Source organism: Passer domesticus, chromosome 14 (assembly GCF_036417665.1).
Source record: "Passer domesticus isolate bPasDom1 chromosome 14, bPasDom1.hap1, whole genome shotgun sequence".
Classification (NCBI taxonomy): Eukaryota; Metazoa; Chordata; class Aves; order Passeriformes; family Passeridae; genus Passer; species Passer domesticus.
Genome location: NC_087487.1, coordinates 3,105,143 through 3,127,904, shown reverse-complemented (window position 1 = coordinate 3,127,904; position 22,762 = coordinate 3,105,143). Strand labels below are relative to the sequence as shown.

Here is a 22,762-nt window from a genome sequence, read left to right as displayed (position 1 = left end):
TCTCCAACGAGCAGCTGTGGCAAACATGCTTTTAATTTGATTTTATAAAAAAATTAACTGCGTCCCAGCAGGTCCTTGCCACAGCACTCCATGACATCTCCTTTCAGGTTGCCCTTTACTGCTGGGTTTGGGGGTTTTTGGGTGGTGTCTCTAGGGGAAGTTAAACCAGCTGGTTTTTCAGACGAAAATGAGAAGCACTGGATTGGGCCAGAAAAATTAACAGGGACAGCAAGTTCCTGCAGAGGAGGTCACATCCTCCAACACTCCTTCCCTGTGATCATCTGGTCACTGCTTTCTGTGTTTGGGAATGAGAAAACCCAAAACTGAGGTGGGCTTATCACGGAGACAACCAGCCAACTCAAAACATTTCTAGGGATGGCAAGTATTTTTACACTTCTTGTGCCAACAGCACGAGCTGCTGGCCAAAACTCTGGTTGAACCCGTCCATGGTGGGACCCTGACATTGGATCAGGCTGGTAGAAATGGGGTTAACACGTCCAAATGAGTCAAGTGGATGCCCATCACACCAACCACCAGAAATCCTGTCAGGCTGAGACACCTACAAAGCATTTGACATCAAGGTTTAGGGAAATTTCCGAAGGAGGGCATTCATGTTCTCCATACCTAAGGACTGTGCTCACTAATTCAGGTTTAAGGTGAAAAACACAGGCAGATGATTACTGGACCAAGGCCAACCAGATGTTAGGAAGTTTTAGTCCCATGAATTCTGCTGGCAAACATTCACAGGAGCATGAATGAGAGGAAAAACTGACCGAGACCCAGACACACAGAAGCTTTCAAAATTTACACGTGGATACTTTACAAAGTGTTCAAATTGAATTTTGAATTGTCTCCACCAAAATTACACAAGTTGATGACTACATTGTACGTTCCACTTGACTACAAATGCTGATCTGGACTGATTTTGTCCAACTACAGCCTCCTACATCCCCTTCCCCTCTCTCTCAACATCCCGTTGTGTCTCTGAGGTTGCCTTCACTCCACACCACAACCAGAGCAAATGGAAGCACTTTCATAAACCAACACAGAGAATGATTTGATCAGATGAGCATTGAAGACACCAAACTGTCCACTAGGGCATTGAAAATACTAATTAGGAGAAATACACAGCAGAGAAGGTCAGTTAATGAGTTTATGTAGAAATAGGATGAAGTGAGAATAGATACTTCATCTCCAGTAATATGATGAAGAATTTCAAATGGTTTTTTTTCAGATTCATCTTGAACATAGCCATGTCATGGGCTGGCTTTGCAAGAGGCTAACAAAGGGGAGCTCTCCAAGGGGTGTCCTGGTTTTATTTTGCAAAGAATTCCCCCATAACACAGTGCTTCAATAGGAATTTTGTAAAAGGACGGGAAGAAACTTCCTCCATCTATTAACTCTCCTGCCATCTCTATTCTAGTGCTCCCTGTCATCAGCTGCAAGACCACCTCTAGAAGCAATTTTCCCTCCACTTTTTTCACCCAAAAAGCAAAAAAAAACCAATCCACATCTCAATGACCAACACTTTGAAAAGTCACAAAGACACTTCAGAAAAATCCAACTTAAGATAATTTTTATTCTCCCTCTTTCCAACACCAGCCACTTTCTGAGACCAACCCCGTATGTCACTGAAGCTCTGAGGCAGCTCAACTCACTCGTTCCATTCCAAGGCAGAAAACGCTGAACCCCCAGGATCCCCTCTAGGATTGCAGGAATGGACGAGAGGTTTTATTTGCAAGGACAACAATCTGCTCCTGACCCTTGCCATCCTCCTCCTCCACTCCAGGTCGTGTGGGCGCTGAGGGAACAGGCTGCACTTATTCCAGCACGGCGCTGGAAGCCCTGGCCTGGTGTGGGATCTGCCCACAGCCAGCAGATTCTTTACGCATTTTCTGCATAGGCAGCGCCAGAAATACCGGCCACGCGGGAAAACAGGAAAATATTTTATTCCTGGGCTGGGGAAGAAGCCATCGAGCTAAATGAGGCTTTGTTTTGGGGCAGGAGTGCCCGGTCTCTGCAACAGGGACAATTCAGGAATGCTGATAAGTCTGTTTTCTGTGCATAAATAACCTACGTTCGAGCCCAGGCGCTTTATCTCAGGGATGGATAAAGCCCTCGGTGGCAAGGCCCCAATATTTGTCTACGTGTTTATCAAGGAGGAGCCTTATTACAAAGGCTAATTCTAGTGGAGATTAGATTTCCCGTATGAAGGAAGAGACAATAACATCAGATATTCTTCAAACACCAGTAAATAAGATTAATGAAGTGCTGCTGCCATGGGCTTTCACCTCCACAACGCCTCAAACAAACCTCATCCTGGTAGCGCCAAAGAAATCTTTCTGTGGGTTTCATCATATTTCAGAGCACAGACATCACCTCGCTTCAGTTGGCCAGCAGCAACTACAAATAGCCTGCAGGAAGCCACCGATTTCCTGAAAAGAGGGTTAACTGAGAATCATAGGAAACTGAGAAAATTAAAGCTGGGTCTAACGTCTTGAGTAGGCTGAGGAGGGAAAAAAATACAGCAGCACTGAGCATGTTCAAACACTTGAGTCCATGCAAAATTAAATAAGAGTCTTAAAACTCACAGACCTAACAAAGAATTATCTCCTTCAGCACATCGTACCCAGGGCAGTGACTTTCTCTAGGCAGTTTTCACATACAAGCACCTACAGGCAACCATTTAAAATCTTAATTAGAAATAAACCCAACTCAGCATTGAGATCCAGGGAGTGCATCACAAGTTGCAATACTTTGCATTTAAGTGCTCTCAGCTAAAGGGCTAGCTGAAAAACTGAACAGAAAACAGAACTCTGCAATCAGTGAAGCTTCACACACTCAACAGTTGTGCTGACTCATCAGACAAAGGCAAAAAATCAACTCAGGGCTCTGCAGGAAACAATCTGAAATAAAAATGTCAATTTGATGACTTTACCAAAAAAAAGTAGGAAGCTTGGTTTTAAAACATCCCAAACCGTGACAAAATGTTGCACAACATAAAGGAGGGAAAGCACAGACTGACACGCAGACAGCAGGTGAAAAAAATTAGAAAAACTGCTGAAGTGTAAGTATTGTAGCAGCCCTCCAAAACCCCAGGGATTGCAGGAGATAGAGGCGGGACAAGGAGGTGATATGAAAACCATAACCCCATCCGTGTGCTGCAGACACTGTCACACACATGGAATAATCACAAGGACAGGAATGTGTACATGAAACGGAAGCAAAAAAGGAATCAGAACAATCTGGCATTTAGAATGTCACTGTGTAAATTAAAAATTGAGGGGGGTAAATCCCTCTTTAAAAAAAAAAAAAAAAGAGTTAAAGCTCCCTTTCCAGGCACTTATCCCAGCCAGCACAGCAGCTTCTCTCTGATCTGAGAAAAACAGTTTTGATCTGCCAGGACATTGCTGCAAAAGTCATTGTTTTATATGATTTTGTTGCTCTTCTCTTGCACCCCAAGAGAAGATCCTCACTGCATTAACTCTGCATTTTTAGTCTGTACTCTGAGGCTCTTCCCCATGTTCAACTCTAGATAGCTATCAAGAGGCTCGGGATGCTGATCTCCAGTTCCAACCTATTCAGGAATGAAAAAAAAACCAAAAAAACCACCACTTTTCATTATATTCCAAGAGTCTCCTGCCATACATTTGAAAGAAACATCCTCTAAAAATGTATACATCCCTTTCATATTCTCTGCAGCTTTTCTCTCCCCTACAGGACACCTACAAATGAGGAATATCCCACAGCCAAGGCTGTGGGTGTTCCAAAACTTACATCTCCTTGGTAGACCCTACAGATCCACCTCAAACAGTTAAAGTGCTCACAACTTCACAAGAGACCTGGGACTGTAATGGGGGCACATAGATGATATAATAAACAGGTAGAAAAAGCCTAAAAAATGCTATTTAACACTGTAAGTAATTTATAAAATAATATTAGAAATCCTACAAAACACTTGGAAATGTTCAAGCCCTTCAATTGGAAAAAAATCCCTAAAAATAAGAGTAGAACTCATGAGGGTGTTCTCACATCAAACCACCAGGAACATCCTGCAGGCTCTCCTAGGTCCTGGTGCACAATCCTAAACTTGGTGGAGCTGTTAAGTCTTTGCTCTAAATGAAAAAAAAAAAGTATTTCAAAGATTTAGAGCTAAGTTGGTTGGACCAAAAACAAGGGAGAAGCATACATATAGTCAGTTTTACAGGAGAATGAAGGAGAGGAGGGCAGAAGTCTCTGCTGCACCACAGCCCTGAGCAAAGAGTACCTCTACCTATGCCCTCAGGAAAAATAAAAATAAAAATTTCCTTCCTTGCTGAAGAATTTCCTAACTGCCGCACTAAACCCCTGCATATCAGCTCTACTTGAGAAACCAGAAGTGAACAAACTGTTCTGGTTGTGTCATTGACCTCAAAGGGCCTTTCCCAGCCCATCCTTGGTTGGGCAGGACCCTCTGGACAGGCACGTGCCCAAAGCAGCACCAAGAAACCCTTCTTACCCTCAGCATGAATTCAGCAAATATATCACCAATTCCCTTGAGATTTGGGAGCATCTCACCACCTTCTGTACACGGAGAGATCCCAGGACCAGAAAAACAGCCCCTGCTCCAGGAAGATCCTGGTTCAGCTCCAGTCTGGAAGCGCGGGCTGCTCCTTTGATGCCCTGCCAGGGGTGGCCTCCAGTGAGGAAGCCCAGGGTGAGTCAGCCCGGCAGAAGGAACTTGCCAATCTGGATTGAAGCATTCAGATGAAGCTTTGGGGTTTTTCTCCTTGCTCTGCCATCTCCCATTGTGCACTGCAATTCCCGGTAATTGCACGCTGCCAGGCAGGCAATCCGGCAAAGGGGAAGCAAATATACCCAGCAGACATGGGCAGGGCCTGCCAAACGTGGCTTTGCCCTAAAAACTGAGGCAAGAGGGTGTTAAGGGACTGAGGGGATCATTTGGGAAGAGCACCATAAAAGCTTTTCTGGTTTTCACTGACTTGCACGAATTCCAGTTGGCATTGGGGTTTACTGCTTTCCACACCTGCAGAGCTCTGAGCCCAGAGCTTGTACCGTGTCTGCACCATATCTTAAATACTGTGTCCTCTAACCTGAGTTAACTTATACATAAATCCATGGAAAAAACCTTTTATACCCAGAAGACACCTCCAAGAAAAAGCCCTAGTGGCCCCTCCAACAAGGCATAAAACATGTACAAAACTGATCCACGTTACATGTGCAAAGATGCAGGTAGTCTTTTTATGAAAATATAACATTCTGAGCATTAAAGACTTAAAATTAATTCCTTTTTCCCACAAAATCTATTTTAATCAACAATGGGGCAAGCTATTTCTTTGCTTCATTCACTATCACAACCTACTGCAAGCCAAAAGCATATTAAAGAATAAAAGCAGTAGCAACATCTCTGTCTTTTCAGCTCGATTTGGCAATTCTGGCAATAAAACTCTTAATTCAACATGTTCTTTACTTAAAATTGAAACTGCAGGACATCTGCTGTAGCTGCTGAGCTTGCTGTGTGCCAGAGCATTTCAAGTCTTACTCTGTGCCTCTTTAACGTTGGGGTTTGGTTTTTTTTATCTCTCCAGCCCAACCTCTAATTTAAAGGAAACTGTGCTGGATGCTCTAATTGACCCCGTTCTCTTCCTTCCCCAGTTTGTCTCTATAATTAGCCCTTCCCAGCGAAGGGAATCAGCAACAAGACCTTTCTGAGCCCCACCCTGCAGACCACAGCGACTGCCTCGTATTGTTTTTGCCTGAAAATCAACAGCTTCAGGAAAACAAAAGGTTTAAAAATTGAAGAGAAAAAAAAAAGGCAAGATCAAATGTGTATTAATAATTTTTCAGCACATCATGGTGAGTAAAGCAGGTAACCCAAAATTTCACCTGCAACACTAATCTCTCAGCAGTACTTTGTAACGTGAGCAAAATACTTGTTTTCTTCAAAATAACACACAGTTGCACAGCTGCCCACCCCAAATTCACACACCCAAGACTTCCCCTGTGGATCCCAGCACATGCACCAAACACAGAGGATTCTAATCTCTGCTGTGGCCCCAGAAGGCCCCACACCTTTTTTCTTGAGGAATTAAAAGGCATGTTGAGAATGAGGAAAGGAAATGCATTAAAAAAATACTCTTATCAGCGAGCAAATGCCACCACAGAGATCTTACTTCCCTCTACAATAGGTGATTCCTACCAGGTGACCAGAGTTGGGCGTATTTTTAGGTATTAAGGGAATAAAAAGAAAGCAAACAAAAAAACCCACCACACCAGTAGCAACCAAAAAAAAGCCCCTAAAGCCAAAACAACCCCCCAAAACCCAGTTCAGGACCAGATTTCAGAGGTGCTGAGCACCAGAAAGCGCAGGATGAAGCAGAAGACACCAGCAACACCAGCAGAAACACACTGGGATGGTCTCACATTTAATATGGCTAACCCAGGTCCTCAGTGCCACCACAGCCCCTTCTGTCTCAGTCTTCCCTAAAGGATCCCAGCTAGCACAATCCAAAACTAAACCAGAGGAATTTTCTGATTCGTTTTGAGCTTTGTTTTCCTCCATGTTGCCCCCCCATCCCCAAGGTGCCAAGGTTGCAATGGGCTGCTCCTGAAGAAGATGCCCACCAGGACAAGCATCTCAAAGTCTCCTGGTGTGCACCAGGTTCCTAAATCACTATTTTCTGCTCAATTCTCCTATATGACTTCTCAGCTTTACAGTCATTTTGCACCCACATTACATGGGGCTGCATTACATTAGAAACCAAACAGGTTGAATTTTTTTATGATTTTGGTGATTAATTTCCCAGACCGAAATTCTCTTCAAATCCATCAACGTCATTAGCTAGGAATTATCCCAGCAGTCCAGAGTTCCAGCCTCTCAAAGCACACCAAACACACATACCTGTGTAACAATCTGGAATTTCAACATTTAGACATTTAGAAAATTAAACTGCAGCTGGCAGGAGTCTCGCTAATAACAGCAGCACCTGAACCTGTAATGATCCTTCACCTAAGGAAAATTGTTCAAGTTTTTTGAATACCTGCCCCCTCGCAGCCCCTGAAGAGCATACCTGAAAAGAAGGTATGTAGATTAATGCTCCCAAAACAGAAAAGAAAGTTGATCCAGTCCTACAAGAGGAAAAAAAACCCAACACTTTCTCGGTGCAGAGGACAGTCTGTACTCAGGGAAAAAAAACCTTCAAAATACACAGAAAAACTGCACCCACACCATTGTGCATCCATGTCTCCAGGTTTTAATTTCCAATTATTTTTCTGGGATATCCTCTCAAGGATTCCACTTTTATTAAAAATAGACTCAACACAAGACAGAAGATCACAATGTCCCCACCACAGTCTGAACCGTGAATATGAGACTGAGCTACTTTCAGACTGAGTTTTCAAATTACTTTTTTCTGCAACTGAAAGTTTCATGTAGGGCCACTCCTTAGACTGCAACAACTGCATTAAACATCTCATTTCGTTTTTGCTCCTCAGGTTTCACATCTTCCCCGACAAAACAAAAATGAAAGCAGCCTTCAAGCAGCTGAGCTGAAAAGGAAAAAAACAGGAGGAAACCTCTAATGTTGCTAAATCCAAGCAGCAATCCCTGGGTGAGATTCACACCTTCCTTATGTGGAAACAGGAAAATACTCAAGCAGGGATTTTTTTCCCTTGTTTCAGCAAAGACTTTTAGGTAAGAGAATGAATCCTCAATCCCTCAGAAATGGACCTTTGTGCTCATTTTTTCTCCTTATCCCATTTGCTGGAAGTGCTCTTTGGTTTTTAATACATTTTTCTCCTCATATTTATTGTATTGTTCACCCCAGGCAAACAGCAATGGCTCTAGAGGGGTATTTCAATCACAAAAATGAAGAAACACAGAACAGGACAGCTGAACTCTGAAACAAAACATTGGAAGGCAGCAGCTCCCACCTGGAATTACAAAGAGATTGGAGCCTGCAACAACGCACAAGTCCATGTATTTTCCACAAAACTGGTGGGACAAGGAACAGACAACAGCTGCCAAGTCATCTTTCTTGGAAAGTTATTTCTTAAAGATACAAGAAGAAGAAATACTGCTGCTAATGTTTATCACTGCTAATAAACTCCTTAATCAAATCCCTGTGGATTGCAGAGAGATCAGAGATGCATTTGGATCAGGGAATTACATTTTGGAACAAGTGCCCTGACAAGCCATGGTGCACTTGGCAACCTCTGGAGTCAAGCGAGGTTAAGCAGCAAGCAACAAAAGGATTTGTGGGCTCAGACAGACCCCTCCTTTGCTTTTGGTAAAGTTCATTCTCTTCATAGCAAGGAAAACGCTTAAGATTCCTCATTATCTGCTGCAGGCACCTCAAACCTGACCTCTGCTCTGCATTGTCCTCCTATCTCCTCGCCTACCTGGCGGGCAGGGTGAAGTGCCTCCGGGTGAGATTATCGGCGGCGATGGGCGCCCGGCTCTCCCGCGGGGAAGGGCGCCCGGCTCTCCCGCGGGGAAGGGCGCCCGGCTCTCCCGCGGGGAAGGGCGCCCGGCTCTCCCGCGGGGAAGGGCGCCCGGCTCTCCCGCGGGGAAGGGAGCCCGGCTCTCCCGCGGGGAAGGGCGCCCGGCTCTCCCGCGGGGAAGGGAGCCCGGCTCTCCCGCGGGGAAGGGCCTGCCCGTGCCGGGTGTTGGTGCCCGGGAAGGAGGGAGGGAGGGAACCCGCAGAGTGCCCTCCTTGCCCAGCCAGACGTGTCACCACGCTCCACAAACGTGGGGCCCGAATCCCAAGGGAAGCGCCTGGGCCCGCCGCATCCCTTGGCAGCGGGGTTGGATCTTTATTTTTGGATGAAAAGAAGCAAAAGAAACAGTGGTTCTGCTTTTAAACATCTCTCAAATGCCTTTGTTGAGCTGGAGTGGTTCAGCCATCCTTGCCACCACCAGCAGCTACAAATTCCACACAATGATGCCTCATTTGTGAAGCAACTGGTGAATTAAGGAGCAGAGATCGGCTCTTCTGCACCCAAAGAAACCTCCAGAAAGGTTATTTACCCCCAGAACTTCCCTCTTCAAAAAAACTCATTTATTTCAAAAAATCATTACAAATTGCTCAGCATTGTTTTAATTAAGCACAACATTTCTAACGATCCACTGCGGTCCAGCTTTTTTTTTTTTTTTGCCTAATGGGACCACATTCTTTAACAATTAAATCATTTACTAATTCCTCCCCAGGGAGGCTGTCCTGTGCACCCAACAAGCACAAACCAACCTAACAGTTTATAGATAAGTGCCATAAAAATTTAAATGGCAACATTTAGGAGAATTTTTATTTTGGTCTATGTATTTACGTGAAGTATGAAAAGACAGTACAGTTACGGAAGTCTACTAAAGTAAATATTTTCAGTTAACTTGTTTTAAGTTCATCCCTCAAAACCAACCATGTAGATGCTGAATACAATAAAAGAATTCTTGGCGGTCTATCAAAAACGTTCATAGTCTGAGCTGGTTTTAAAGCTCAGGTTTTCCAAAGATGGATCCATCTGGATTAAACACTCCTCTTCCATCAATGCTCAGCCATGATACAGCATATCCAGGACCTTTTTAAAGGTCATGCTTTGCAAGAAAGAGAAGACAGTTCAAAGCATTTTGATTAAAAAACAGCACAGAAGCTGTCAGATTATCTGTGCATGATGGAGAAAAGCCAAGACCTGGAACAGGCATCCAAAGAGTAACTCTAGGATTCAAGGTCATCTGGGTGATGCCAGAAGTGATTCAAGGTGAAGAGACCAGCAAATAAGACCCAAAAATTATATTGAAACCCACATATTTTGGCTATTTATTTTAAACTATATTTTTCCTTCGCTACTTCATGCGGCATCCAAGCAAGACAGTCACCTGCTCTGTTCCCCACTGCTCCTAAAAGGGATTTACAGTAATTCCTGCGAGTCACAGGGATGGAAACCAAGAAGATTTTTCCAAGAGAAGCTGAGCAGACAGTTGGAACCACCAAAACTACCAGGGTTGGGAGGGTTCAGCCCAGCCCTCCCCTCAAAGGGGACCACCTATACACAGAGCCAGCCTGTCCCTAGGAGCTGTAACACCAACAGGGATTTCATAAACTTCCCCCATGACCTGGCAGAGATCTTTAAAAGCACACCACAACCCAAGAGAGGGATGACAGGAGACCGCAGCAGAGCTATGCCTGCATCTTGCTTTAAGACAGGCATGCAGATGCAAAAAAAGCAACATATCTCTGTAGGTGAGTGCAATGAGCTTGGATGAGACACAGCTGGCTGAGCTCTCCATGAATGATCTCACATCAACAGACAAAGGATCCAGCTAAGGAATATCAATATTCCTTGGGAGGATATAGAGGGTGATCTCAAAGGGCCCAAGCAAATTTTAAGCTTGTATCTGGGTGGGTAATGCAGAGACAGCACAGGTATCCACACCCAAACCTGGACACAATGTGTGTCTGCCCAGGATAATTGGCTGCCTCATCAGCTCCTGTAGCTCCTATCTTTGTTTTCCATGATAGCATCAACATGACCCAGCCTCACTGCCATCCTACCCCGAGCATCCTCAGTGCACCACAGCCTTTCCACTCTTGAGTCCATCTCCCTTGGCAAAAAATTTGCCTGGCTGAAGATCATGCTCTGTCTCTTTATGAGGTTTTTAGCAAAACTCTAAAAAAGGGCTGACAAAAAACACCAACAGAGCCCAAAACTATGACCCATGGCTTTGTCTAACCATGGTTTGGCACGGTGTGAACAGCCAAAGGCATATGAGAACCCTACACAGAGACATCTCATCCCTCTCCAAAGGGATGCCCATCCATGCCTAGTGAGAAACTGCAATGCAAGACTTGAACAGCAGAAAGTAATCAGAAGAATAACAGTAATCCTTAAAGCACAAGTATTTATTTATTTCATTTTGCCTAGAAAATCTCTGAGGAGTTTCCACCAAAACACTGTGGAGCCACTTGCTGGCTTCGTGCTGATTATGAGCAAATGGACTTGGAATATCCCTGTTCTTCTCCCACATTTAACTTCAGCCAGGCCAGATCCTCTTCCAACTGGAGCCTGTGGCTATACCAGCTTAATGAACTCATGGAAAGGCAGAGGGAAGCGGCAGTTTCATAGGCTGCAAGTGGAATACTACACTCTGCAGTGGGTCACGGATGATCTCATTCCACTTGGACACTTCCCACCTAATAGAGCTCAAACCACTTCATTTCCCTTCTCCTCCTGCAGCCCACAAACCACAGGTGGAACACAACTGACATGAGACACCTAAAGCCATGAAAAACCTGACCTCACTTTGAAGACAATCCTGCTGGGAGCAGGATTTTGGACTAAGTGACCTCTTGAGTTCCCTTCTGACGCAGGTGAGCCTACGTTCCTCCATCAGAGGTAGCATCAAGATCATGGGGTTTTGTTAGGAATAAAAAGCCATGGAACTCTCACCTCACCTGTAAGATTTTTCCACAGGTACCTGTGAAAAAGGGATCCATAGATTCCCCCCACACACAGGAAAATGCTACCACAAGGTCTAATGAAACTGCAACTATTGATGTTTTAAATAGAGACACAAAAATCAGTTCAACTCTAAAAATCCATATTCAATAGCCTTCCCTCCTGAATTTTCATATTTTCTGAGGCCAAGTGGTTTGAGTTCCACTTTTAAAAGTTTAATTCCAAGACACAGAGGTTAAGACATCGAGACAATTACAGGAGTGAGACATACATGTCACCATGGGGTTTTGACCTGTCAAACGCAGCACAAGATTTAATACTAGAGTCACACACAAAAAAAGACTATTCCATTTCCCTTTTTTCCTGTTTTTATCCATTATCTGGCAAGAGTTTCACACGTTTGGTTTCTATAGCCTCAACTCTGAACACCTGTGCCTTCACACATATACCCAAAATCTACGGAAAAATTTGGCCTGTGTAAAAGAAAAATAAAATCCCACAAAAACAATCTCAATTCCAATGATCCATAGATATCCCATCAGCAGCATTTTATCCTTTAAAATCTCATAAGAAACCCAAGCTTTGTGATAATGCCAGACATCTAACCTGAATAGACAGCAGAGTATTTTTGCAGCGTGAAGCCCAAAGAATTTCCAAGCTTTTCCCCAGAGCAGAGGAGCACCCAGACACATCCCAAATCTCCGATGCTACTGCTTTTGTCCAAAGGAATGCTAGAGAAAGTCTCCAATTTGCAAACTTGAACCGTGATCTTTTAAATATTTATGCTCATGTTTACTTTGTTGAGAGGGGAGAAATCCCGTTCACTCGAGAGGAAGTGGAGCAAACGTCGGCACGCAGGACAAAGCCTGAGAAATTCAGATGCTCTTTTAAACCTCAGCACAAAAAAAACCACCATGTTCCAAAGCTGAAACCTGCACCCAGCCCGTCTCAGGGAGCCAGAGCCCAGCCCAAGCTGGGAGCTTTATCAATGACACAACAAACATGCCTTCAACCCCGGTGTTTCGCGTGCAAGCGGGAAGGCAAATTCCCTTTTATTTACAAACTGAGGGGACGCAGGAATTTCTGAAATCAAGTTTGACCGGCTAAGATGCTTCCAGTGGTTCAACGACCTTGTTTGCTCTCTCATAAATGTATTTTTAAAGGAATTGAGTTCAAAAGTTGCACGGTTTAGAGCAAGAACTAGAATTGGGCAGAAAATGGCCACGCTACGCTCACCAAAACCAACCACCCCAAATGACTGCAGAAACTCCCTGGCCACACTTGAATGACAGAACCCCAGACTGGCTTGGGCTGGAAGGGACCTTGAAAACTGGTCTTGTTCCACCCTCTGCCATGGGCAGGGACACCTGCCACTATCTCAGGTTGCTCCAAGCCTCATCCAGCCTGGCCTGGAACACTTCCATGGGCAGCCACAGCCTCTCTGGGCAGCCTGTGCCAGGGTCTCACCACCCTCTCAGGCAACCACTTCTTCCCAATATCCCACCTAACCCCACTCTCTGGCAGTGGGAAGCCATTCCCCCGGTCCTCGAGCTACAGTTCCTCATGAAGAGTCCCTCTCCAGCTTCCTTGCACACCCCTTTCAGACACTGGAAGTTTGCTCCTGGTTTCCCCAGCCTTGAGGCATTTAAGCTTCAGGACCACAGGACACTTGTGGTCTCAGGATGATGTGATGGTGATGTTCATCACCTGTGATGGTGAGCCCTGGTCTTCCAAGTGAGCCAGTTTGGTGGTGCCAAGCTGCAAAACCAGTGGAGGGACCAGCAGGGCGCCTGTGCTCCCAGTACTCCCCCTGTTGACTTGCAGGCATGGGAAGGAGCAATCTGTTCTTCCACCCAGAGCAGAATACTGCTCTCCCAGAAACCAAGCAGGGGATGAGGATTTCAAGTCCAGCCACACTTTGACACGAGCTAAATTAAGGCTGCACAGGTAACTTGAGTTTCACATTTCCCAAGTGACCAAACTCAGGTGTTTGGCATTCTCAGGTGTTTTCCTGCAAACCTGATCAATGCTCACAAAACACACCAGAAACATCCCAGATACAAATAATTTAGGCATAAAGCATTCAGATTTTCCTAGTAAAGGATTCTAAAGGTTTGGTTGTCTGAGTGGTTTGGTACCAGTGCTTGTGAAAGATGCTGTAACAGCAGTAGTCATGTCAGGCATTTGATACCTTGAATCTGAAAATGCAGCTTCCCCACCCAAAATAAGGAGGAAAAAAAGCTTAAAATGTGAAGTTTATAAATCATAACAGGAGCAGTGGATGCAGAGAACAAATAAGTTCACAAAACACATCTACATTTTAAATACATGATGAATTCCAATAGAGCTTTTTCCAAATGCTGCTGATGGACACCAGGCTTTTCAACACAGAGGAAAAAACTCTAAAGCCACCCTGATTTATGCATTGATGGTAATAAATACATAAATAAATAAAATATTAAATAAAAAATATGAAGTTGCATCATCATTGATAGCCCAGGAAACAAAAGCTTATTAGTTGTATGCTGGGGCTGCTCAATTACCTTCCCTGCCATCAGCAGCCTGACTGACAGCTTTGAAAATAGTCTTGGGGATCAAAAATTACAGCCAGAAGGGAAGGCAAAGGCTGGGAGAACCTTAACGAGGGAAAAAGGCATGGAAAACCCTCTTATTTTAATTAAATAAAACGTAAAAATGAGAAAAGCCATTGAAATGGGCGAGTTTACTCAAGGACGTAGGGGAAATCGTGTGACTGTATGGCGAGGGGCTGAAAAGATGATGCTCTTCAGGAATAACAGCTCTGACCTAGCCAGAGTTTATGGATAAGGACAGATTTGTAAGGTCGTGCTTAAGGATTCACAGCCCATCACCGCAGCATCCATGCACCTCTCCACGGGAACACAACGCTCCCCTGTCATTTCCTAGCAGTCCCATGGGAAAAGAGTCAGGAAAGCACTCGAGCCGGCCAGAAACCCAATTCTCCACCTAGCAATCTATTTACAGAGCGCTTTATTACAGCGCTTGGTTATCGACTGAGCGAGACACCGCGCCGCTTTTCCTCCCGTAGCAGCAGATCTCCTTCCTCTGCCGCTACGTGATTATTTTTTTGATCCGCCGATGGGCAGGGACCGCGCTGCAGCGCGGGATGGGAAAGCCATGATTTCTGCTGAGCTCACGCTCCCCACTTCATCAACCTCGGCTCGGTCGGGGGATAGGAAAACGCAAACGGAGGAGGAGGAAGCCGAGCGAGAAGCCCGGCTCCGAACTCACGGCAGGTCCTAGCGCAGGTCACGTCGGAGGGGTTTTTTGTTTTTTTTTTTTTTTTGGGATAAAGCAAAGGCCGTTTTGGCTACGTTTAGGAAAATTCCAGAAAGAAATATCGACTATTTCAACCTGCGGAGGAGCAGTGCTCCCACAGGGGTCCGGCGTGCCAGGGTGGGAAGTGCCGTGAAGTCCAACACTGTGCTAAGCGAACCCAGGTACACCTCGTTCCGACGGGAGGGGATGGCCGAGGGGTGCCCGGGGACGGCCGAGGGGTGCCCGGGGACGGCCGAGGGGTGCCCGGGGACGGCTCGGCGTGGCGTACCGGGCTGCCGGAGCCGCGGGGCGGCCGCGACCTGCCCCCGTCGCGGTGTCCGCAGCCGCGGCCTCGGGGCTGTGCCACGCTCAGGGCTACAGCCCACGGCCCCACTGCTGACACCTCTAAGGTAAATCTCCTCGCCCCCAGGCTGGTTTTTCCCTGTCTGAGTGTCCGACCCGCCCGCGATGGGGGTGAGCGGTGCGGGCGGCGAAACCCCGTGCGTGAGGCGGAGGGGATGGGGGGAACGCGGGGCTGCCCCGCACCGCGCACCCACCGGGGACAATCCCACACCACCGCGGCACCGGGCAGACCCCCCGACGCCGGGGAGACTCGCCCTCCTCCGCCGAACAAAGGCCCCCGCGATGCTCCGGCGGGGCTCGCCTCACGACCCCCGCCCCGCCGCTCCCACCTCACGCGGCACCGGCGGCCCCCGCCCCGCTCCGCTCCCCGCCGCTTACCTGGGTGTCGGGGCGCGGCGCATCCCTCGCCCGCAGCCGCAGCCTCCGCCGCCGCCGAGGGGAGTCCCGAGGGTCGTTGGCTGCAGGAGGTCGGCTCTGAACAGCTGTCCCGGGGGTCTGCGCGGAGGAAGGTCGGCGCTGCGGAGCGTCCCAAGGGTGGGCGCTGAGGAGGCTCCGGGGGGTCGGTGCTGAGGGAGGCCCGGGGGTCCCGAGGATGGGTGTTGAGAGGGATCCCGGGAAGGGGTAGGGGGGGGGTGCGGACGGGCGCTCCCGCCTCCGCCGCCGCCCGGGCGCTGCCCGACTGCCCGCGCGCGCGCGCCGCTCTCACGCGCCCGCCCGGCGGAGGCAGGCGGGGAGGGAGGGAGGGAGGCGCGCGCACCGCCCCGCCCCGCCCCGCCGCGGGCACGCCCACGGGCACGCCCCCTGTCGTTACGACGCGGCCGCTTTACGGCAGTGCGCGGTAACCCAGCGGCGGCGGCGACGGGCGATGAGGCGGCAGGTGAGAGCCGGGGAAAAACGGGAGGAAAACGGGAGGAAAACGGGAGGGACACGGCAGGGAAACGCGGGGACACGGCGGGACATGGTGCCAGCAAGGTCCCGGCAAGGTCCCGGCGCTGGGCGCCATTCCCGGGGATCCTGCCGGCCGCAGCCGTCGGGGGTCGGTGCTGGCCGGCCTCGGGCCCGGAGGCGTCAAGCCCGCGTTTTAAGGAGAAAAAAGGGTAAAATGGGGTAAGGGAGCGGAGGTGTGTTACTGGGGTCCCTCGGCCCGGGCGCACCCTCTCCTGGCCCGCAATTCCCGTTCATTCCCATGAAATGAGTGTGATTATTTTGTGCGGGTGGAACAGCGATGGGATGCTCGGGGGCAGCCCGGGGGCACGGCTCGCTGCTCCTGCGCGGGGCTGGCACAGCCCGGGTCGCTGCCTGGCCCAGCTGCCGCTCCTGACCCCGGCCCTGTGCTCTCCAGGTCCTTCAGGCCGCTCCCGTTCCCTCCCCGCTGCTCCCTGGGCCGGACCCCGACTGCGGGACGTGAGAGGTGAGTGCTCGGCTCGGGGGCTGAGCTGGGACCTTCCTGCCCTCGCTCACCCTCGGGTGTTCTGGTCACTGAGGGGTTTTTCCTGTTAAACTCCAGGTTTTGGTGAACCCCATCCTGGAGAGCAAAAACTGTTGTGTGTTGTTCCTGTGGCTCTTGGTTTCATGCTGGGACACCAAGAGAGGTTCTGAGTTTGGTTGCAGAGTCTCTGGTTTGGGGAATTTGTCCAGAACAGAGAAGTTTGGGCATAGTGAGTAGGATTTTCCTCTGATTTCAGCACTCATGGCTTGTTGAACTTTCAGAAGTGGGATGTTCTTGTATCATACGAGAGTTATAACCTACAGCTGCAGAGATTATTTATATTTAACAAAAAAGGAGACAACTATACTTCCGTTCTGGCTGAACTGTTTAATTTTCCGTGAGTTTTTCCTCTGGCTCTGTCAGGAAACACGAGATTCAGGTGTCATCTAGCCTGGCTCCTGCTGGTAAATAGAAATTAATGTTCCTTGTCTGATCTTGCTCCATTAACAACTATCCAGACATGGTATCTACACCCCATATTTCCAGGAAAAGTGAATAAAAGTTAAACCATAAGGTCTTTTACTCTTGATCTTTAAAAGACAAAACATTCTCTCCTTCCTCCTGCTCCCTGATAAAGTCTGGATTTTTTATCAGACCAGTTCCAGGTGACTATTTTCCTATTTACCTCCATGTTTTTCTAATTAGGAGCAGGACTCTAGTGACGTCTCACCCTAAACTATTCCCTCTGGAGGTTCTGAGCACCTTTAATTTATTAAAAGAGACTTTAGGAATCTGATTCATGCCTAGTTCATGCTCCCGTTGCTCTGTCACTGCCTTTTTACCTCAGTTACTGAGGAGTCTCATTCCTTGGCTCTCAAGTGCCTTCCACAATTACCTGCAGGGGGTTGTTGTCTTTAATGGTGTGAAAATGACAGGTTTGGGGAGGTTTTTGGTCAAGTGTTGGAAAACACAGGCTTTGCATTGCATCTGGACATGAAGGAGCCCCATCCATTTATGGATTGAACTCACACCGATGCCAGCAGCTCATTTGTTAAATTAAATTATTATAACTTCAGTGAGGGAAGCTTGACCTCTTGCCCTATTGATGCAGCACCATTTTCAAATCTGTAAATGAAATTATGGTGTTTGTGTGGAAATGCTCCTTTCTCTCTCCCTGGTTTCCTCATCTCAGCATTGGAAACGGGGCAGCTGAAATCCCTTGGAGGAGCTGAGGATTCCAGGCAGTTTGCATAAATTCCAACTACTAATATGCAAATAAAATGAACCAGCAAGACACTTGTTGGCAACCTCCAGCAAATGTTCCAGGCCTGTGCCAGTATTTATTCTTATTTTTGTGGAAACTGAACAGAACGTGCCTGAGCCTTCAGGAAGAGAGTCCTGGCTGTGGCTGAGCAGAGCTGCTCCCAATCCACGCTGGGGTTTCAGCACTCCTCAGAGGCTCAGATCCACGTCCTGGCTCCTCTGCAGAGCCATCTTTAGCTCTTGGAAGGTTCTCCCAGAGAAAGCCACCTCACCAGTGGCGTTTCACAGCCCCACCAGTTTGTTTTGGTCCTTGCTGCTTACCTGACCTGGCTCTGAGGGGGCCTCCCAAGGGTTTTCCCTTGGAGCTGCATGGGGTGAGTCATCCCACAGAGCTCACAGGCAGTTTCACAAATACCAGATGGCAATAAAATTAAAAGTAGTAGCTAGTGGCAATTAAGCACTTGCACTCTCCTTCCTGACTGGAGGAACCTGCCAAATGTCATGGCAGGAAAAAAAAAAAAAAAAGACAACTGTGTTTCTGCAGAGTGGAAAATTAACAGAGCACGGGACACACGCTTCCCTCGCTCTTAATCCCATTTGGACTGGAGTGGAAAGCTATTGGCTGGACTTCTACACATCCAAAAATGAAGCAGAAAGAACACAATGTGAAGGAAAATCTGGGGCATTTCATGGGCACATACAAGAAGTGTTTCAGCAGTGCCCATGTTAAACCCCCAGACAGGACGTTTGGAGGATATCCACATCTTTAAACCAGGCTATATTCGGGCAGGCTGAGGAGTCACTGGGATTCTGTTGAGATTTCTTGTTTTTATACTCCAAGGGTTTGCACCACGAGCTTGGAAATAGTTGGAGCTCATTAAGGTCGGAAGCGTGTCCAGATGCCATTGTGTTTGGCTCAGCATAAACAAGGGCTGTTCCCTTCCTCTGGTGACTCCTGCTGCTCGGCATCTCCGGGATGCACAGGCACACTAACGCTCTCTGCCTGTTTCATGCCCCAAGCACTCACCTCGGCCCTTCCTTCCGACGTGTTACACATGCACCATGGCTCAGCCATTCTGTTCCTTCCCTGTCACATGCCAGGGGACCTTGCCAACATTTTTGAGAGATAAATCCCTTAATTTATGCATCCCTGGCCAGGAAGGGTTATTCCTCATGATTCATGTCACAATAAGAAGTGTGAATCTACTTCTTCCTAACAGAACACTTCATTTGCTTCATTCTTCTTTATCGTGATGGAAAATTGGTGACTTATTTATAGTGAATCATATTAAAGTGATCTTATCATTCTGAGCTTTCACACGAGGCTTTCAGAAATCTGAAGATGTTTTTGTGCTGTCTTTGGGACAGAGGAGGGAAGGATGAGGCCAAAACCAGCTCCATGTCATTTGTGTCCCAAGTTGTGGCATTTCTAGTCCTGTCCTGGCCAGGAAAGGACCCAGAGACTGAGGATGCATCACAGCACTGAGGAGCCTGGAAGGGCTGCAGGGTGTGAGAGCTAAAGGAAAACCAGGGTAGATATAGGGGCTCTTAATCAAATTTCCATGTGGAAAATCTCCTAAATCCTACTCTGGCTATGTAGAGAGCTGTCATAAAGATTCCCACGGTCGGGAACAGGTTTGTTTGTGATCTGGTCCTGCTTTGTTACTCCTTACTCACAGCTGTGCCTCCTGTGCCGGCGGCCCAGCAGGTTCTCCTGGAACAGGTCGTGCCTCTGGCACAGAGCTGGGGCACTCTGTGCTTGGAGAAAGGGACCATATGTCTGTCAGACAGCCCAAAAAGGTTTTTATTTGGGGGAATACTGGTGATGCAAAGAACTCCAGTGCTTGACGCTGCACAGGTAAAACACTGAGACACACAAACACAACCTGACTTCTGGATCACTCCTGGTTGCTGTGCAGGAACTGCTCTGAAACTCCTTTCTTGTGAGGTTCAGATCCTCAGGATGGAAGGTTGATCTCATTGGAGCCACAGCGGGTTGCTGCTTAACCCAACACTGTGTGTTCTCCATCTGCTCATGGTCCTGCAGATATCCATCTGGGAATCCTGGGCTCTCACTGTTGCTGAGAAGGAACTTGAGGTGTTTGTTGGGCTGTGTCCAGGTGTGGGCTGTATCCCAGCTGCCAGCCCGTGTTCCTTTGTGTGTTGCAGCTCTGGCGGTGCCCCGGAGCAGCCCAGGATGGATCCTGTGGTTCTCAGCTACGTGGACAGCCTGCTGAGGCAGTCGGACGTGGCCCTGCTGGAGCCCCCAAACTGGCTCAACGACCGCATCATCGGCTTCGCCTTCGAGTACTTCACCAACCAGCAGTTCCAGGAGTTCAGCCACCGTGTCTGCTTCATCAGCCCCGAGGTGGCCCAGTTCATCAAGTGTGCCCTTAGTCAGGAAGAAATAGCCATATTCCTCCAGCCCCTGGACCTTCTCTGCAAGGAGCTGCTGTTCCTGCCCATCAATGACAACTCCAGCCAGGCCGCTGGGGGCACCCACTGGAGCTTACTGGTTTATTTCAGGGACAAGAAGTGCTTTGCCCATTATGATTCCCACAGTAAATGCAACTCTGTACACGCCAAGCAGGTGGCAGGGAAACTGGAGGCCTTTCTGGGAAAAAAGGGGGGCAAAGCCACCTTTGTGGAGGAGAAGGCGCCGGCACAGCAGAACAGCTACGACTGTGGGATGTATGTGATCTGCAACGCTGAGGCTCTGTGCCACGGGTACTTCCAGGGCAGGACGGAGCCTCTGCTGCAGCTCCTCACCCCCTCCTACATCACGCACAAGAGGTCAGAGTGGAAAGCTCTCATCACAAAACTGGCACAGAAGTGATGGGGATGCACCTCCAGCCCCCCAAAAACTGCCTTCCCAGTCCAAGAGGCAGCACCCCCAGTGCCTGAGGGAGATGCCCATGCACAGGATTGTCCCAAAGAAAAAGAATGTAACCCCTCTAGCATGGCTACACCCCCCAAACGCCCCATTCCCTCCAGGAAAAGCCTTATTCTCCTCTCGAAATCACCGGTCTGTCTCAACTTCTAATGACAAGAGTCACTTTGCTTTCAAAGAAACCCTCTCCATGGTAAATTTTTACAGTAATCGCTGTGGCAAAACAGGTTGCTAAGGAGACTTCTCCACCTGTGCCCAGCAGGCAACACACCCTCATTAGGTGGCTTTAGTTGCCTGCTGGCATTGTCCTTCCAAGCCAGGTTTAGCAAATGCTCTTTAAACCCAAGCCCCGAGTGCTTTATCGTGGACAGTTCTAATTTGTGCCTCCTGTTAATGGTATTAGAGAAATGTGGGATTTAGAAGCCAGGATTTTGTACCCCTGAAAATCTAACACTGAGATGTCACTGCAAAAAGATGAGACTGCAAAGGAAATGCTACAATTAATTTAAGAACAGGGCAAAATCAAAGTCATTTTTCATCAGCCAGGTGCTCCTCAGCCACACAGTGATGGCTTTTTTTGGTCCCCCGCCCCTGCTTGTTCTTATTGCAAATTAAAACCTGACTCTGAACTGCTGGAAGATTAATAGGAAGCTGAGAAAGCCAATCCTAGGAAAAGAAACTTAATTGAGATGAAAAGCAACACTCACTCTTTGAAGTTTGGTGTTTTTCATTAGGATTTTAGGTCGTCTCTGTGCAGGGAGGGTTTGTCAGTGCTCCCCAACCCTTGTTAGCGGTCGCTGCTCATAACACAAAACCAGTTCTGTTACTTGAGAGAAAAGAAAAAAAACACACCAGGGAGAACAAAAGGACAGAGTTTGAGGTATAAAAGCCAAAGATAACTGCGGGCTCCTTGAAGTCCTTAATGCACTTCAGAAAACTGAAACACTTTTCTTCCCGTGCTGGATGATGGCTGGGATCCCAGAGTGGATCCTCTCCTTAAAGACAGGCTTAGCAGTGTGGAAAATAAAAATTAAACAGATGTCATTGCAGGATAAGGAATAATCTCTCACCTGGTGAGAAGCAAAGAGCAGGTTGCTCAGGTGGTGTCTAGCAGAGCAACCACACCCCTACCTGAGACGGGAAATCCGGGTTAAACACAACCCTTGAGGAAGGATTGTTTTTAACCTGGAGCTCTTCACCACCAGTGAGTGCAGCAGCACAGCACTGAGGGGTTGGAGGGCTTCACCTTCCCTTGCTCCAGGTGAATGTCAAGAACTCAGCCCAGGCTGCCCCAAAACACCCTCATGGCAGCACTGGGGCCTGACAAGGGTTGGGGCTGTCCCCCTCTCCTAACACTGCCTGGATAGGAGAGCAGCCTCCAGCACCAGCCCTCCCTGGAAAACCCACTCAGCTGGAGCCAGAACAGGATCCAGCTGCTTGCTGAAGGGATTCCCTTTGGACTCTGAGGGGCTTTGCCAGAGCAACATCACTGCCACTCCCAAATAAAACTCAGACCAAACTGTGTGCTTCCCAGCGTCATCCAGTCCTTGGTGTCCCTGCTCATGCTGTGGTGCAGAGTGTAACAGCATGGTGCCTCTGACTCATCCGTCTGACAGAGCTGCCTTGGCTGATTTAATCTCCCAATCCTATTTTTAGATTGGTTTGGGCTGGGGAGGGAGGAAGACAGAAGATGGGGCAGTGGGTGTGACATGGGCAGCAGCAGGGGGATGTGAGGGCAGGGGCTGTGCTCATCCTGCACAGCCTGTGCTCCTCATGGCTGTTTCCAGGCCAGCAAGGTGAGTGTCCAGGGATGTTCCCTGCACCCGAGGCTTTTACGTGGCATTTCTTTACACAAAGAAAAGCAAACAGGCCCAAGCAGGATGTCATTGGGAGAGCCAACATGCACCAAACCAGGCAGGCAGGCAGACACCAGATGGGGAACAAAACCAGAACCTTGCAACCACATCCTGGCAGCAGAGGCCTCCCAAAGCACACTGTGGGTTCATCCTAGTGCTCCTCCAAACCTCCTACAAGTCACTGCACCCCTGGCTCATCTCACCACTGGCTTT

General features: G+C 48.1%; 2 protein-coding genes across 9 annotated transcripts in view; one reads left to right on the top strand and one right to left on the bottom strand.

The window, feature by feature from the left end:
• The window catches only part of MYO9A (myosin IXA), a 172,984-nt gene extending 157,221 nt beyond the window's left edge, over nt 1-15,763 (bottom strand). For 5 of the 8 annotated variants that reach the window (XM_064389166.1, XM_064389167.1, XM_064389171.1 and 2 more), the window contains exon 1: nt 15,490-15,762. The gene's annotated coding sequence lies outside the window, so the exon portion shown is untranslated. Of the gene's footprint in view, nt 1-15,489 lie in introns of all 8 variants that reach the window. The other 3 variants (XM_064389172.1, XM_064389173.1, XM_064389169.1) reach the window with 2 other exon arrangements.
• On the top strand, nt 14,785-22,232 carry SENP8 (SUMO peptidase family member, NEDD8 specific). Its single transcript, XM_064389177.1, has 4 exons — nt 14,785-14,930; nt 15,526-15,645; nt 16,454-16,522; nt 19,973-22,232. The coding sequence occupies exon 4, from the start codon at nt 20,001-20,003 to the stop codon at nt 20,637-20,639; it is 639 nt and encodes a 212-aa protein (XP_064245247.1). The 5' UTR covers nt 14,785-14,930; nt 15,526-15,645; nt 16,454-16,522; nt 19,973-20,000; the 3' UTR covers nt 20,640-22,232.
• The last annotated feature ends 530 nt before the right edge of the window (nt 22,233-22,762 follow it).

Excerpts from the sequence above, each read along its gene's own strand:
- SENP8 (XM_064389177.1), top strand. The coding sequence starts at position 20,001 with ATGGATCCTGTGGTTCTCAGCTACGTGGACAGCCTGCTGAGGCAGTCG.